The 18,967-nt window shown below is 34.2% G+C and overlaps 1 protein-coding gene across 1 annotated transcript in view; it reads left to right on the forward strand.

Annotated features, from left to right (window-relative positions):
• The window catches only part of SBF2 (SET binding factor 2), a 273,716-nt gene that overhangs the window by 191,103 nt on the left and 63,646 nt on the right, over positions 1 to 18,967 (forward strand). The window contains exon 17 of the mRNA XM_059825675.1: positions 5,326 to 5,394. Coding sequence (XP_059681658.1) covers positions 5,326 to 5,394 — 69 coding nt within the window. The remainder of the gene's footprint in view (positions 1 to 5,325; positions 5,395 to 18,967) is intronic.

Here is an 18,967-nt window from a genome sequence, read left to right on the forward strand (position 1 = left end):
GGTTTTGTGAGTTAATAATTTTGAAAGACTGTATATATCCTTATCAAAATGAGAAATTTTAAAAGTAATGAGAATTACATAAGGCAGTATCTTCCACGTTTTGAGTGTGTTCTTGTAGTTCTGCTGATAGGTAAGTCCATGGGTAGTCAGCTATATGGGCATCCTAGGTATGTCTTTCTTCCATCCTGTTTCTCAGGTCTCAGAAGAGTTGTATTTAACAAAATTGTAGCTGTCTCAACAAGGCTTGAGTTCACCTTTGGTGACAAGAAAAAAAAAGAAAAATGTGATCCTACTATAATGCAGAGCAGTGACTCGCAGTGATGTTAACTTCACTAGGCAGAACTGTAGATGAATGTAGAAAGTAACTGTACATTAATTTTCACGAAAAAAACCAATTTTGCTTATGATTTCAATAAGAAGATTCCAGACTTTCTATCGAAGTTAATTATATGCTGTTAGTAATAAGTAAAGTAATTAGTGTCATAGTGGCATTTATTCCAGCAAAATATGTCATTTTGACTATTGCTCCAGATGATGGCTTTATCTGTGGAGTTAAAACTTGTAGTTTAAATACTTTAAAAAGTTATGTTGGAAATTCCAAATAGGACCATTTTTTTTCACCTTTCTTTCAAGGCAGCATATAATTATATTAGATATAATCAGTACATTGTGAAATTGTCAGTTTATTTACTCGTATTTTTAACTCTGCTGAGATTGAATACGAAGAACATTGGTCGTAACATTGATTAACACGGAATAGGTTTTCTTTGATAAAAACTACCATTTTTAATAGTTCAATTGCATTAATATTGTATTTATATATGGATGCGTTAACTTTAATCTGCTTATCTAATGAAAACAAATGATTTCTCTAAAATCAACTCATTAAAATTCAATTCTAGTTTTGAATTACGTTGCAGTTCTACGTGGTGAATTCCTATTCCTTTTAACAACCAAAGCATTTTTTCTAAACTGGACTGCTGAATTCTATTACTACTTTAGACAAAAAGAATAGTCTTGTGTGTTAGGTTTGACAGTTTATATTTCCAAAATATAAACTGCATCGACAATAAAAATTCTGTGATTCAATAAAACTCTGCCCATGCAATGTATTTGTAACAATAAGGATTAAATCTTGGCACCACTGAAATCATCTGTCGAATTGGGAACCAATATTTCACCTGTAATTTGTAGCCAATGTACTACACGTAATTTATGGTTACCTTACACATGCTGACTTAACAATTCTTGTCTTAGTGCTTTAAAAACATATGACTCTAAAGTTTCTAGCATTTTTTTCTTGATTCATTAGGAGCTTAGTCCAGCATGGTGATGAATGCTCTTGGTCTTCATGAAAATTGACAGCATTCAATACTTCTCAAGAGGGACAGTGCAGTGTTGAGGGTTACTTTAGCAGTCTTTTTAATGGAGCATACATGCATCATACTGTACTGCCAAAAAAGTATGGATCAAGAGCTGCAATGTTTAGCTTTTTTGTTTGAATGCATTCACTGCATGTTACGTTAATTTCATGGGATAGTTAGGCCTGCGGGTAATTCCATTTATGTATAGTGCTGCAGAATGTAAAGCAAAATCAGGTCTCAAGTTTTCAGCATACTCAGTTTTCTGTAGACTATTACAAATGTGGTGTCTGCCTGAAAAGCTTACTGCCCAAAGCAGAATGTGGTTTAACACAGGAAATATACTGTATCAGCTAACAATTAATGAGAGCGACTATCAAGATAGATTTAAAAAGAAAATTGCACTCCAAATGTTATCAGATATTTAATATATCTCTCCTACATTTTTATCATGTGACAGAGAAAGGAGAAATCCCTAAGTATCAGTTGTTGTTTACTGCAGCCTGTTCAGGAAGCTATGTAAGCTTGTCCTTAACTGCCACTGTGCTTCACTGACTTGAGCTTGCTCTTGTCGTTAGGGTGCTTACGGGCGTTGTTGAATCTGGGCCTGCACCTTCAGTAGCAGATCAAGGAGGAAGCTTTACCTGGGGTGGCTTTTCTTAGCTGTTCATCACTAGGATCAGATTGTGGAGGGCATCTCAACTTAATGATGACATACAATATCTTGTTTTCCAAACAAAAGTTCAGGTCAGTACTTGTTCTGAAGTCAAGACTGAGAAGAGTTGCATCTCCTCTCCAGTACCAGAAGCCTAAGCCAGCTACCAGATTCCAAAAGCCTCACCAGATACTAGCAGGCCCATGCATCCATCTGAGCCATCAAAATCTGTAACTTCCTAGGTGTCAGTTCTGTTGATGTAATGACAGTATCTAACCACCAAAGTTTTGCTGCATATTTAAACTGAGCGTAACATAAAAGCAAACCACATGTATTATCAAAGTAAGTAATGTAAAGAAAAACATTCTCATTTTATTATTCACTTGTCAATTCAGTAGAGCAAAACTATTTTAAATGTACATGAGTTCCTGTAACATTTCCAATCTGCTACAGAGTTCAGCAACTATCTGAATATATGATCAGTATGGCCAGAATAATGTGCCAGGTCTTCACTCAATTAGGCATGGATTCAAAGCAGTACTCTGCACATGGCATGGTGGAAGTACGTATTTCACTGTCATAAGACATTGTTTTGAGGAAATAAATTTGCTGAGAATAATTTTTGTTCCCCAGATGTGTTTCAGCTTCATTTTGTGCAAATTATAGGGAACAGCTTTAATTATTTTTATGGTATTTGATTTGTCTGCTTCTCTAGCAGTAGTAAGAGATATTTTTCACAATTGGTAAAGACATTATTATATGTAAGGCAGTTGGATTGCTTTGTTTCAGGAGTCTAAATTAATTGCATACAATACATATATGACATATCCAGTATTTTAGTTTGCCTGTAAAATTGAGAAGCTAAGATTTCAGTGCAATGTCTCTGTTAACTATGGCATTCTGTCCTGCAGCTACAAGCAGATAAACTGCTAATTAATTTCACTGTTCTTAAAACAGCAGTATTATACTTTATTCCTAACTGAGATAATTTTACATTTCTTGTCATATGCTGGAAAAGAAAAAAAAAAATATAGATAATACTTACATACTGCAAGTCCAGGGGGTACTGCTGACAAAGAATATGTAGAGAATTTCATACTTGGAGGAAGGAATGGAAAAATGATCTACTGTGTTGTTTATGTGGTGATGATATATATCTTTGAGACATATGTTAGCTCTTGGAATATTGACTGCTCTCTAGGTGAAGATACATTGCTCAGTTTTTATAAAGATATTTTTATGTCTATTTTGGGTAACAGCCAAAACTCTTACAAATAATTTGAGCTAAGGGATTAAGTAGATAACTTGAAACAATCAGGATGGATCATTTTATACCTGGTTATAAATAAGCACATACAGAAATAAGAGATGTATTTCTTTGAAAACTGTTGAGCATTCCCAAAGGTTGTAAACTCTCATTTTAAATGGGAAGTTTTCTGATTAAGTGAAAATTAACAGTATTTATCATATCTTTATATTAAACTACAAATACATGTGCTAAATTCCAAATGGGGGTTAAGGATATGGATAGCAATAGGAAATAATGCAGAAATTGAAAATGAAAAGCAGCTGAGGCTATGTCCTTTAGTCTTACTGTTCTGACATCTTAGAAACTAATTTGGGTTTTTTATATACATGTCACAGTACTAAAAGGCATAATTAAAACATATATTGAGTTTCTCAGTGTCCACTTTTCTTACTGTTTTCCTCTACCAGATTGGAATGTGTTATGAAGTGTGAGCACTTGCACACCTTTTGTTTTCCATGTGCAGTTAGCATACATGCATTCATGCAGAGTTAGACATGTTAAAACCTTCAGTAACTCTGTGCAGAAATAAAGCTTCACATCTATGAAATTGTTGTACACCTTTTCAGAATACATATGTAAGTAGTTTTCTAAATGCTACTGTATTTTAACTGTGTATGGACATTGGTATTCTGTGTAGGTGAGCTTGATTAAAGTAATAAAAGATGAAGTATTTGTTTTTGGAAAATCACAAAGGATGAAATGGACTTTCAAAGTAATGAGAAGCAAAATAGTCTTGTGATGATTTTTTCGGTCTGTTGTTTTAAACCTGCAGTCTATGATCACTCAGCAGCCGTTTAAGAAGAGTGAGATGAATACAAGTAACATCCTAATGATCCTTAACATGATTGTGCCTGTAATGCAGATTTTATATTTCTGCTATCACAGTTGGCTGGTGCCAAGTTTTTGCTAGTTTCTGTGTTTTAGAGAACTCTGATATGAGATGAAGGCATAAATGAAAAGTCTGGCAGAGGAACACTTGAGATATTTCAATTCTGGAATTTAGTCACATGTTATAGATAGATAGTTAATAGGAGTATGGTTTGGGTTGGAGGGTGCCCGTTGAAAGAATGAATGTTAAAAATATTGAAATTAATTGTTCAAATGGAAATGTTGTTTTGCCATTCATCATCCAGGGGCACAATGGTGATACATTTGTCTATTAGAACTATGTTATTGTGTTCCTCAGTGTTGGCGAAAAAAGCTAATGAAAAGAATCTAGTCACTTGGGGGAAAAAAGTATCTTTTTTAACTCTTGTTGAGTATTTTTTGTTCTATGTTTTTCAAAAAAGTCTTAAAAATTCAAGTAGTTTGTTTTTTAAACATTAAGTTACATTCCAATTCTGGTTTCTTTTAAGAGACTTCCGTAATAAAATCATTATTTTCATCAGTGCAATTACTAGTTGATTTACTTTGGCATACCCTTTCAGCCTAGAGAGACACAAATGACACACTTGACTGTTGAATGAGGCATTCTGAGACTGTGAAGAGAATAGGTTTTCATCTTCTTTTAAAGTTAGCCTTGTGCCAAACTTTTGTAGAGGCTGTGGAGGTGATTATTTCATATTAAATAAATATAAATTTCTTTGTGTAAACTTTTTCAAAGTACATTCTTTGGTAATCACATCACTTCCATTTTCGTCAGATTTGCTGTTGACCCAGATGGAAGCAAGCTACCTTTTTATTGTTTCCTAAATGAGGAATACTTTCCTTTTTATATGTAAACTATGTTGGTGAAATTATATTTCAGACGTGGGAGTGAGAAAGCTGCTAATAAATTCCTTAAATGGGAAGAATCGTAGCAATACCTATCTAGCAGAAATCGAGGGAAGATATGTATATGTACACACACATGCACACACATAAATATATGGTATCAAGTGATTAAAAGTTATATTGTGTATAGGAAGGATATCAGAGGGACTCCATAAGGCAGAAATGAAATTATAATGCATAACATTGAAAATGGTTTTGCTTATTTTCTTTGCATGTTTTTCTTGAAGGATTGTTCATCTTCAGAAGAATATAGCATTGCTGCAGCGTTGCTACCCCTGACGACTGCTTTTTATAGGGTAAGTTTTTTTTGAAAACCACTCCTATTTTGTTTTTTTTTTACATTACATACATTGTTAAAATGAAGAAAGTGATGACGGAGATACATGGTGGGTAGGAAGGTTCATTCTAAAATTGGCTGATGTCAATGGAAGTCTTTTAATAGGCTATTATGGACATTGCTCCAGAATTACACTTACTGATAGTGGGTGATGATGATTATGATAAATTTACCCAGAACTAAATGCAGGCTTATATGATGGGTCAGAGAATTATCGTTTAATTATAACTAGTCACTAAAATAATCGAAAATAATAATTTCTGATGTTATTGTGTAAAACTGTGTATTGGAGTACTTTTTTGTTTAATTTGGCATGTTAAGCATTAGCCAAAAAGTACATGTTAAGTTTTCAGTCTGTGTAGTTGTTAACTTCGGAGAATATTATGAATGGCTTGTTTTAACTGTATATTTGTTTTCAATTTCTTGTGTTGTTTTTTCCTTCTCTTTTTTTACATAGTGTTTGATAGTGATAAAATGTAGTATGATAGTAAATATGAAGATGTAAATAATGCAAATTCTGCAAGCAATTATTTCAAAAGCAGAACTTTTGTAGTATGGCTGTAGTTATTTCAGTGTCCCAATACCGTAGCGTTTTCACCAGTTCTGATTAGCTCAAGTGCCACTTTTTAGGATGTACATATCTGAGGAGATAGAAAGTTCAGAACATGGACTTGCTTGCAATATTAAATAGTCTTTGTTTCATGTGAATATTGTTATACAAACCAGTTTGGGAGATAAGCGTTTAATCATTGGTAATTGGTATGTCATAAATACTGCAAAATAGTGGTTACTGTGACAGCCTAGCTCGACATTAATAGCGTGATAGAAATTAAGAAAAACATAACCTTCCATTCTTCAGATGGCGTATGAGGCATTTATGAGTAGCCGTGAATAAAATGCAAAGAGATTCCTATTTTTAGCTGGATAGAAACTAAGGTTTCTGCAACAATAAGCTGAGAAATCAATCAGTGCTTTTTAATTTAAACTATACTTTCTAACTGAACAATTTCTGGTTGTTTTAAACTAGAAATAGATCCTGTGATGTAGTTTTCAGAATGAAAGATGTGGAACTTCACTAGTCATAGAACACAGAAACGTCTGCTGAAGACGAGAGCAACTTTGACAAAGTCAAATGCATAGGAAGTTTCTTGAAATCTCTTGTTTAAGCCAGTATTTGCTACATATATAGAGCATAAAGTGGTAGATTTTCTGTCTTCTAATAGTTTGAACTGTGAAAAAGTTTTATTTAAATGGGCTTTATTTTAGAGCTGTACTTAATACCCCAAGACTGCTTTCTGGAAAGAGTCTACAGAGTATTTTCATTCTCTTATATAAGCTAGTGTGGTGAGACATTAAATTTTTCAATCCCAGCAAATAAACTTTCTCTCGTCTTTAATTACAAGTTAATTTTTTTCTATTCCCTCTCTTCTGAGTCCTTGAGTAGCAGAATCATGAGTTGTTTGTCATTTGTTGCTGCTACTAATACTTAATTTGGAGAAAGAGCTAATGAGCTACAGAGATTTTCCATTTCCATATTTTATACTTGCTACTGCCTTAATGCTATATTATGAAGAAAGCTTGACTTTAATTTTGTTTCATTTCCTGATTTTTAGTTCATCTAATAAAAATGGCTAAGAGAGTCCACATAGCTCTTTACCTTGAGGGGTACAGAGAGTATTTTGGGGAGTTGTAGCAGTTTGGTTAGATTCCTCAATTGGTAAATTTTGATCAAGTAGAAGGAAAAAAAAATAACCAACAGTAAAAAAATGTGCTTTTTTGCGTGGAGTATCATGAGTATTAAAATAAACTTAAGTTTTAATTGCACAGTCAAGGAGAGCAAAAAGCTAGATTGAATACAGAATATCTTTAAGTAATGTCTTCTATACATTGTATTTTTGTTAGGAGTACCGAAATCTCAAACCATTTTTCTCACAAAAAGTTCTCTGAAATCTTTTGTGTAATAACCTAGTCCCATACTTACTATTTAACTCTAAAGCTATATGCTCAGGAAAATGCGAGTCCCCAGATGTAAGAAGCGCGGTGATTTTTTTAATGTTCCAGACCTGAATTGAAAATTAAAGTAACCTGACTGTTAACTTGCAAAAGCCAGCTGTTAATGCATAATAGAAAAAGAATTTTGTTTTTCCCAGATCTAATCCTCAGGTTCAGTGATGGCCCCCTTTGGTATGTCCCATTAGATACAATTCTTTGGCAAAAGTACTTATTTTGGTATAAAACTATTCATACTAAACACAAACTGATGTGTTGTTCAGAACATAAGATAAGTAGACAAACTTTGCAGCAATTAGTTAAAATTAACAGTTTAAGGTTCTGTTTGGAATTGGAGTAAAATTGAAGCTTTTTGGATCATTTTTCTGCTTCTCTAGAGGTTTTAAAAATTGTGTTCTAGGCTAGAGTGAGTATGTTCTACCTGACATGAACCCATGTGGGAACAATGTACTGTATCAGTATTCTTAAATTAAGAAAAATGGGTGTCATTTTTCTACCCCATTAACATCTCTATAACCCTTTGGAGGGATTCCTGCTCTAGAGTTACACTAAACTAATGTTCCTCTTCCCCTGTTTTGGGGAGAAATAATATCAAATCCTGCTGCTTTACTTTCCTTCCTTGAGCGTCCTGCTTTCTAATGTATTAACAGTTTATAAGTTATCTTTTCACTGGGCTTCCCTTTACTTAAATCTTAGAGTAATTAAAGTTTTGTTGCTGAACACAGCATATTGCTGTTCTATCTCTGGTAAGTCCAGAGGAATGTACAAACTAAAATTAAGGTCATTTTGGGGATTATTTGTTTTTTATTAAAATACCTTCAGGAAACCTGGTATGTTTGCACTGTCAAACTATGTCATGACCTCTTCTGCTGAATTGCTTGTCAATTTTATTTAATTACCATATACAGTGTAGTTTACACACACACACATGCCCATGCACACATACACTTCAAGCTGCATTTCATTTTTCCGTAGGCAGAGCACAGGTATTCCAATACTGCTGCTTCAATATGCAGAACTGTCTTAACCTCTGCTATAAGCGTGATTGTGTTTATGCTTTCCAAAAAATGGTGAAGTAGTGCTTGGGAGTATGTACTTGTTTTTATTGATGTTTTTGTTATCAGAATACTGTGTTTAATTCCAGCAGCATATTAAATATTATTTCACCTAGCCCTGTTGAAACTGCGCTGTGTTCCTGGTAGCCAGGAACAGACAGGAATTGTGAATCTAATAGTGACACAGGTTTTCATTTGTGTATGCATTGGTATTATTGCACAAGTGGTATTCCAAATCAAGTTATCTCTGAGAAAGCCTGTAGTAAATCTAAAAATGTGGCGTTAATATATATTTTACCATCTATGTTTGCTGTAGCATTTTGATGGGAAATTATGATGGGATTTCATGTCACAACATTTTATTGTTAATGTAAGTCCTGTTGCTTCTACTGAAATAATAAAAAGTTACACAACATCACAGTTCCTTTGTGAAAGTACTATTGTGTATATGAAATGTTAAGTTTCATTTAATTTGCCTAACACAAAGCAGAGCACTAATGAAACAATTACCTGTTCTTCCTAAATAGCTTTACTGTACGTGGCGACACATAATGCAGACACCAAGTATTTAAGGTGTATAAATAATGAGAAAGATGTGTTTTTGTGTGAGTCCAGCAGATGCAGCAAAGAAACTGAGTAGTAAGAGAAACATACTCCTAGAGGTCATGTTGGTAAGATTCTGGAATGGTCTTCTCATGAAGTAGTCAATGCTCTAGCCTTGAGGTATTTTAAAATATTCTTGGGCAAATAGTAACAAATTTATAGAAAGGAACAAGCTTGCATGATCCAACAGGTCTTGTCTTAATGTCTTTGCTTACATAAAGATTAGTCTAGGGTATTTCTACATATATCTAATTAAAATAACAGGAAGCATCACCCTGTGTATAGCATGCCATCAGCTCTTGGGAAGTCTGGTGAAATTTCAGAATTCCAACTCCTGAAGTCTGGTGAGTGATCTGTTGTGAAACTTGATCAGGCAGGATTTGATCGCACTCTAACTCAGAGCTGGTGGGATTAAATTCATAGACAGGAAGTCAGTACTGGTTTCATATTTGTGGCCTGGAGAAATAATTGAATTCTTCTAGAAAAAATAGTCACAATGCTTTTTAAAAATTTTAGATATTGGACATGAGCTGTCAGCAAAATGTGACTCATCAGTGACAGTGGACTTTGGTGTCTACTGTTAATGTCGCAAAAACAAACACATCTTTTGCTTCTGGGTTAGAAGAAGGTTTTAGTTTACCATTAGTAATACTGTTGGAATTTTGTTTAAAATTGAAACAGTATAAATAAAATGTATTTATACATGAAGATAAAAGAGTTTTTCCATTGTTTTTTTGGTATGGGTGACCCATGCTTATTTGGAATACGGTCATTTTTTCTGTGTATAAAATAGAAATGTTATATTGCCTGGTGCTGCGGAGAAGAGGCCTTCTTCTACACATGGGAAGAAAGGACAAGATGAAAAGGACATATTTTAATCATATTTTCATTTTATTAACTCATCAAGGAAGACAGTTTAATGATTGTATAATTGGCATTGTCAAATTCACAGGATTTGGATACTCTGTTTCAATTATGTCTCTTTGCCAAGGTGGCAAGATGTTGTGTAGACTACACTACATTTCTTGAAGGTTTGGTATGCAGCAAGAGTGATCATCAATGGCAGGCACCAGTTTCAGCCTGTCTGCTGGACAACAGGCAAAGGGAACAAAAACTCTCCTCCTCACTGCTATTCCATTCCAAGTCACAGTCAGAGTTCACTTCTTTAACTTCCCTCCCTTTTCAACTAAGGTGATGTTTGGCAGTCTGATCAAACACTCTTTCTTGCATTCCTCAACCGTTGCAGAACCTGAATGTGCAGATTATAATACAATTTTCTCACTTCCAGGGGATTTTTTTCAAAATTTTAGGATTAAAATTTTATGCTTCAAGTGTGTATGATCATCTGTGTTCCCGTACCTTTCTAAGGATGTTCTACCACATTACATAGTAGATAGTAACGCACTTGCAAATTTTTGTTATTTGGCATTCAGAAGTGGCAGTTCTGATCACCTGTGTTTGAGTAAAGGAAGTGACGTAATAAAAATATGCTATTCTGAAAGTAAAGTTTGTTCTGTGTAGAAATGATGAATAGACTTCCATATCTTATAGGCAAGCATTTCTTTAAATTGCAGTAGCCAGAGCAGTATTATTTTTCAGAATCACAAGTATTTAATTTAGATTTCTGAGTCAGTTGTTGTTTTTAATGGCTTGATGTATACTTGGATAGTGCTGATCTAGTTGCAGCAAAAATAACCCAATTGCAGTAAACTGTCTCACAGATTGGATGTATTACATTAAAATTGACATTTGTTATTTAGCATAATGCAGTGAGATGAGTTGGAGACTGCTTCATAATTTTTATGTGACTAAACTATGTAATTCTTGGGAGGGATGGAGGGAAGGATTGTTTTTTTTAAAAAATTATTATTATTTTTTAATTTAATGCTTGTAAGCCACCAAAATCTGAATAAAATTTCAGTTGGATACTGATGCTAACTTTATTCTAGAACTTGCAGGGAAACACCAGAGAAATGTTTTGCCGAGTAGGGCTAACTGAAATCCTTAGGGTATGCTATTTATCATTTGTACTCCATACGCCTATACCTTTCTCTATTGAGAAGGAAATATAATTACATAAAATAAGAGAATTGCTTTTATTCAGTGTTTTTAAAAGATTACCAAAATTTGGTAAATAATTTTACTTAAAACTTTTGAATATAGTACAGAACATTTATTCAGGTTATCTTAGGAATTATCCTAGTAGCATTTTTGAGATGAAAAATACGTTAGTCCGTGTTTATTGGAAGTGAGTTTTGTTTAAGTTTAAGGGTTTTTTTAATAATCTTCAAGGTGAGTACAAAATTGTGATTTAAGAAAAAAAATAAAGTTAATGATAAAATGTGAAACTGGAAATATTCCATGTTAGGCCACCAATATAAATGATTTTAATATTTTCCACAGTGAAATATATATGCTTTTTTGCATAGCATAATAATAAAATGAAATTAATTTGAGTATATACTTTCCTAGTTGAAATGAATTACCAAGTTTCAGTAACAGTTATGACAGACGTTCAATGGAAAAAAGCTTTTACTGCTTGAAATGCCTAAGTAAATGACCACTTTACTCCAGAGCCTGTTAGGCATGGGAGGGATTCCCAGTTACAAGGATACGGGCTTTCTCTGAAGATTAAAGAGGCAGTACTAGAGAAATTCAGAGTAGTTTATCATATTTTAACTATTACCATCAAACGGTTTTCCAAGAGAGACACAGTTCAAGATTAATTATGTAACAGAAGCATCATAATTTGAAATGTGCTCTCTGTTGTATAGCATCAGCTACAAAGTCGCAGAAGCTACCTAATGAAAGGCTGATGTGGAAATCTATGATGATGGGTGAAGAGTTGCTTCCATTTTTATGTCTTTATCAGGCAATTTTTACAGTTAGTATCAGCTTGAATAAGTGGAATATTGGTCCAACTTTACTGTGGAAGATAGTGGAAAATTTGGTATTAACATTATCTCTGTAACTTTATAACAAATAATAATATATTATTCATTATTTTAGAATTTGTGTAAATACCAGGGAATTGCATAAAGTTACTGGATGATACAATTAATTTTGAAAAGCAAAAGTATTGGTTTTTTTTACATTTAAAGTCAGTTTTCATTCTTAACTTGTATTTCTGCACACCTGCGATTGCCCCAAGTCATTCTCATATACATCAGCATGCTGTTAGCTTTCCATAGGGCTAGAAAGACTTTCTGTAATGCATTAGTTTTCTATACTGAAATATTTTCATTCTTACATCTAGTTACTGTATTTCCTTCTAAACATTTCTGTCTTACTCTGATGTGCTTGGGATGAAATCACTTCTACTTTGAAACTCCCCACTCTCAAATTGCTGGCTTTAATTTAGGAAACTCCCATCCTGAAAGACTTCCTTTATTGTCTTGGCAAGGAGTTTTGTCTGCTTCCATTAATTTTCTTCTTGTATCTCTATTCTGCCAGTTCTGATACTATCTTAGTCTATCGAAATGTTTTTGTGACAGAAATTGTATTAAATAACATTATTTTTAATACTATACTTATTTATCCATTCTCAGAATGTAATCCCTTAAATGTAGAAATACATTAAGTTGCCTGCTTAAAAAACAGCAAAAACATACCTGCATCATACGGTGGATACTATGGAAGAAGCTGAAACACAAAAGAAAATACATGTAGGCAGACTTTAAGTGGTTCCTATTTTTTTACATAACTCTTCTAAAACAAATAGCAGTGCATTTAAGGACATCACACAGGAGAGAAGAAAGCTTTTTCTGCAGTACTTCAAGTGAATTAATAAGTATCAAAAGAACGTATATTAGCTTTCATCATTGGATTTTTCTGTTCTTTCACTATCAGAGCCCTAATACTTCTTTATGTCAGCAGAGATTGTAATCTTGCAACTCCAGATACCAGTCTGGCTTGTTAGGAGAAAGTGAGTGGTAACGTTGGTGAAAAGTGTAAAAGGGCATGATAGACATGCCCTGTTTTGTAGAGGTAGGGTTGGATGTTAATCCTTTCAGGTGATTTCATATTTTGTGAGGAAAAAATATATGTTTATCCTTTAGGTTGAGGTCAGTTCCTAGACTTCTGACACTAGTGTAACTTAAAACACCACTTCTGACACTAGTGTAACTTAAAACACCATGCAGTATGTTTGCAATATAAGCTAGATTTTTAAATCTTACGTTAATTTAATATGTAAATTGCTTTTTGATATATCATCTTGTTTAACAGTTCTTCATTCACAGATCTTACTCATTTTGCACGTATTCAAGTTGACAGGCAAAAGGTTGATTAAGGGTATTTTACAATATGATCAAGTGTGTATAATTAGCATTATTAGCATTACTGGAAAATGCAGTAGCCCTAATTACGGACCAGAACTGCTGGTCCTGCTTTCATACAAAAGAACAAAAAGATGAAGGTTGTTATCCTCAAGAGCTTACAATATGAGTTTGAAATAAGTAATAATACTTGAAGCCAGGCAGTTTGAGGCAATTCAAAGAAGCTGTGGAGCAGTGTTAGTCGTCATTATTGTTGGTGATTCTGACCACCAGTAGGTTAATTCTGGCTGAAGTTTTTATAGACATGACATAAAACCAGTATTTTATTGAATTTTGAGAGAGGATAATGTGGTTACTTGGCAGGTGCTTATGAATATGAGTGGGGTCATGGAAGAGAATAGTAAGGTGATGGTCAAAGTTTTGTCAATATTTTCAAACACTCTCCCAGTCAAGGTTTTTTATTACGTCCATTAAAAGTTCCTTTCATGTAAAGATTAGAGTTCAGTAAATTATTTTTGTAAAAGCAAACATACTTTTTAAGTTAAAACAGGAATCTGGGGATTCTTGTTAACTATGATTGAGTGTTTTTGCAGTATCACTTGCAAACACACATGCCAAAATGTCATCTTTGATCCTTAAGATTATAATTTGTGTACTTTGGTTTTGAATGGATACATAATACGTGTCTGCAGAACAGTTTTTATGTCTTTGCAGGTAGAGCATATCTCACTTCCAAAACTATATTTAGGTGAAAAGAAAATCTGGAAGAAATAAACCAGGAAAGTATAATATGATAGTTTAGCATGTTAGTGGGAGAGACTAACTAGAGGATTTTTTAACATGTCTTTGCAAGGAATTTAGGAAATTAATTACTGTAGTAACTTTGCTCTGTTGAAGAAGCTTGTTTTCCCACAATGATAACATCATGAGAAACATTGAAGAGAACTTTGCAATCTGCAATTCCTTTCCTTAGTGGTTTGTGAGAGGAAGTACGTGGTCAGGAAAAAAAAAAAGAACCTCCCCCATCCCCCAATTAAAATAAGTAGTAGAGGTAAATGTTGTAGTAAATGTTTAGTTCTGTAACTGAGGAACTGATCCACTATCTCCTAGCATAAACAGAAACCTTTCCATTGTATTCCCACAAGCATTGGATTCTATAATTTGTAACTATTCCTGTTACCACTTGAACTCATTTTCTAGCAATGACACAGAACTCTGGTTTGACTGTAGCAATTTGAGTCATAGAATCATAGAACTGGTTAGGTTGGAAAAGACCATTAAGATGATCAAGTCCAACCGTTGATATAGCCCATCTCTATGTTGTTGTTATTTCTAGGAGGGATTAGAGTGTTACAGAAATACTGCTTCATTTAGAATTTTCACCATGAAAGAATTTCTGGTGGCTTAATTAAAATTTCTGGTAAAGCTTCTGACCTTAAAGTGAAGGAATGTAAATCTGAAGTAACAGTCCCATGCATTTTCCATATCTATAAGTTCAACTTCACCTCCTGATCACTATGTCCTTACTCCAGTAGAGCAGAACTTTTATTCCTTTTATTGAATTGAGTTTCATTGGAGCATTATTATCTGTCATGATTCGAGCAGCATTATTTTATGTTTCCAAAAGAGAGCAAATGCTTACAGGGAGATAAGTTGCTGATATATTTGTGCATATTGCCTGCTTTTGTGTGAATTTCTATGTTGCCATCCTAGATATCTCTGCAACAATTTAAACTGGATGTGGCCAAAGAATTGGGGTGTCACAAATGCTTTCCTGTCTTATGGTTTTCCCCTTCACTCATACACATTATTATTCTCCCAGTGATTCAAGCCCATAATTGAAGTTTGTATCTGCTACTGTTGTTTTCATCCACATCCCTGCATTTTATCCACTTGCTGCTTCTTTATCCTTCATAATAGTTCCTACAGTTGAAATTCTTGTTAGGATACTCTTCTTCACTTCCTCTGATTCATCACTGGCTTTCTGAACTTGTGAATACTACATCAGCTCTTTGTCATTAGTCCAAAACACTCCTGCAGATGTTGTAGCTCTCCTCTTCCTCATGCACTGCTCATGCCGTATTGGATCTTATCATTTGGCAGAAGAGTTCCTTACAATATCCTGCTCTGTAATGCACTTGCATCCAGCACTTCCACAGTCATTTTCTTTGCCTGTTGATCAGACTGGATCTTGGTTTAATGTCTCAAATTACTTACCTCAGAGTGCAATAAGTTCAGGTTTCTTGTCCTTACTTTCAGAATTCTTCACGATATTGCTCTTGTCGGTTTTGCCCATGGTCTCTCTTTCACCTTTTGAACCATGTAGTATATATAATTTGTATTGCCAAGATGACATCTACTACTGTTACAATGTTTTTTATTCATTTGCAATTTATATTCTGTATTGTACCCTTACACCTTTCTGACTATTTTGCCCATCCTGTTCTTGAGGACTATTGTTTTAACAGTTTCTTCAGGTAAGGGAACGCTGTATATTGAGAGAACTTCGGAGAGAATTCTACCACTGAAGACAGAGAAAGCTGCCATAGGAGAAGGAAAATAGTAATTAAAGAAATACTAGAATGAAGTGACAGAGGAACTTAAAAAGAATTACTTGATTACCCTTTTTGGGATTACTTAGATGCTCTATTAACTGGGCTTTACGTTTCATATCAGGTCATCAATAATTCTAAGAACCACTATCTGAATAGAAATAAAAACATAAACTTGTGAGATTTACAGGGTTTATTTGTTTCTGAACATAGACCTGGATAACAACTTTGTTGCTGGGGGGCTATTTTTGTGGGTAGAGCTAATACCACCATTCCAATGCAGTCACACAGGTGCACACTCACTGCTGAGCCACCTAATGCCAAACGAATACGGTGACATTTTAGAAAATTTTCAAAATAGCTGTGTCACAATTTCAAAAACTCTTCAGATGGATTCAACACTGCAATTGAGAATTTATGAAATCTGTAACTTAACTAATGGATTTAAATTTTGGTGAAGAGAGTCATGGTAATTAGATTTAAAAAAAAAAATAATGGACTGTAGACTGGGGGATAAATCAGCATATTTCTTATCCAATTCTTCAAACCTAACCTTATTTATAACTGTGAAGTTCTGGTATGAAAATGTCTTCTCTCTTTCTTTTTTGTGGGTTCTGAACATCCTTCATTCTAGATGATTTTCATTTCCTTACTGTGTTCCATGTATAACAGAACTTTGTAAATCTTTTTGTTATGTCTTTGGAGAAAGGAGATGTTATTGTGCATTATTTAATGTTACATGTAACCTTGTATTAGCATATATCTGTCTGTCTTGATACGTCTATATATATAAATCTGAGTTATTCTGTATGGCTTTAAGTAATGTATAGTAAATTAGACATGATCTTCAGGAATCTGGGATTAAAGATCATGAGTAGTTAGATGTTTAAGTCACTTTTTCCAGAAAATGTATACAATAAATAAAGCTCCATCCAGAATTACGTCCAAATTTTGCAAAATTCTAGAATTCTATTGCCCTCTGCTGGTTTAGTGTACCTGTCTGTGATTTGGTAGCGCTGAATTATAAGTGAATTGGCCTTTCTTCTATTGTTCATGGTGAAATAATCGTAGATAGTGTAATGAACCGCTTTGCTACTCACACTTTAAAAAGTATTTTAAAGTATAAATCAGCCTTAAGTCCAACCTTTTTTGGTGGCTTTCTGAAGGTGGGAGAGGTGGCAAATTGTTTTCTTTTTTGTTGCTGAGGTTTTCAGGTTGGAGAAGCAGCTTGATATAGTATTTCATTGGTTTTTTTCTAAAGCAGTAAAAATCAAAACTAAAAAAAAATAATAATGGAAGCTTCACAGTTCTTTATGCTTTTGTGACCTTCCCCCACATTTGTGTGTATAATACATATGTGTATAATACTTGTTTGACTATGTGCATGCTGTGATAAATATTGAGAAATATATATGCACGGTGTGATGCAGTGTTTTCTCTAAGTAATCTATAGATAAGCCTCACTCCTGCAGGTCAATCTATGTAGGTTGATCCTGTGGGACTTCTTTGAAGTCTTTTTGAACGTACCAGGTATCTGTGTGAGCACAGCATAGATCTGAATGCAGGACTGGCTTATAGAATATGTTCATATGCAGAACTTGGTTTACATCGCCTTGGGGAGGGGCAGCATGTTGCCTACAGTAAGTGGTACCTATTCATGATACTCAATAGGTGGTAATTGACTGAATGTCTATATAGATAGCTCCTAGATGGGGAGTAAACCTTTAAAGTAGCAGTGTCACTATGTCCTGGATGATCTATAAGCTTACACTTGCAGACTTCCAGGGAGAACTTTAACCAATACAGGAGAGGAAGTGCTGTGATCTCCTTTGGTATGCCAAGAAGATCGGTGGGTAATTTCACAGGTGTTGCAATAGCTTTCTCACAGAGGTCAAGCAGATAAGCCATAGCACAGTGATTCCTCAAGGAGCTGAGGAGGAAGCTATTCTTTGCATTCAGCAGCAACCTCCTTCTCACCTCTATTCCTTCCTTTTCTCACCAAAAATATCCAAATCAATAACCCAGGATGTAAGTTGGAGACAGAAATCCAGTTTACTGCTGAAGTAAACTGGATTTCTCTAAAAAATACAGTACTGTTGAGTTTGCCCCTTTGTTTCCATTGCCAAGAGACACGCAGCAAAATCCTGTGAGAAAAGAGCAGTCTCAGGTATATTTATATTCTGTTTTTTACTCTTTTTGTTTTGTAACTCCTTTTCCAACTTCACAATCAATAACTGCATCCTTTGCTTTGCTAGAATAAACTTGCTTTCTTTTTTAAGTTTTTGGTGGTGTAAAGGATAATGACTGATGAGTGATCAGCACAAAGCATGCTTTTCTTTTCCAGAAGCAAGCAATATAAATAATATAATGTCATAGACAAGCTCTTTAGAGATCTGCGCCTCACAGTAAGTTTGGGAGTCTCAGAGCTGGTGTACACTTTTTACTGAGCCGCAAGTATCATTTTCAGAATCAGAAGTATCCAGTGTCAGGAAATAGAGAAAAAATTCTAGACAGGTATTATTCAGTGCCACTCAGTAAGGTGGAAATAATGGAAAGATAATTCCTGTATTTAGGAAGTTGCATATAGTCACACATAGCAAGTCCCAAATCTACCTTGTGTTTTCGCAAACTGTAGAATGTAATTGATTATTTTGATATGGGTAATGTCCGTTTCATACGTAATTTGGGAGGGAAGTGTTTGGGTTTTTTTAAGTGCCATTAGTCTATTGAAAGAACTCGGTGTGTTTTGCAGAAGTTAACTCATTTCCTGTTGGTTATTACAATTTACACCTCAATGCTCAGTTAAGCTATAATACAGACAGCTTTAGAATAAGGACTTTATCATTTCAGAACTATTTTTATTATTTTCTTCTGGCGTCTTTTTTAAGCTGTCAGACCTTAAATCCTCCCTTATAAGTAGGAAATTCTTTTGCTGTCTCCTGCATTCATTCAGTCTGGCAGAAATGAATTATCAGGACACGGAGGAAGAGCATAAATATCAGTATAGTTTAGTTGTCCTATGGAAAGATAGGTGA

This window comes from Gavia stellata, chromosome 17 (genome assembly GCF_030936135.1).
Source record: "Gavia stellata isolate bGavSte3 chromosome 17, bGavSte3.hap2, whole genome shotgun sequence".
Lineage (NCBI taxonomy): Eukaryota > Metazoa > Chordata > Aves > Gaviiformes > Gaviidae > Gavia > Gavia stellata.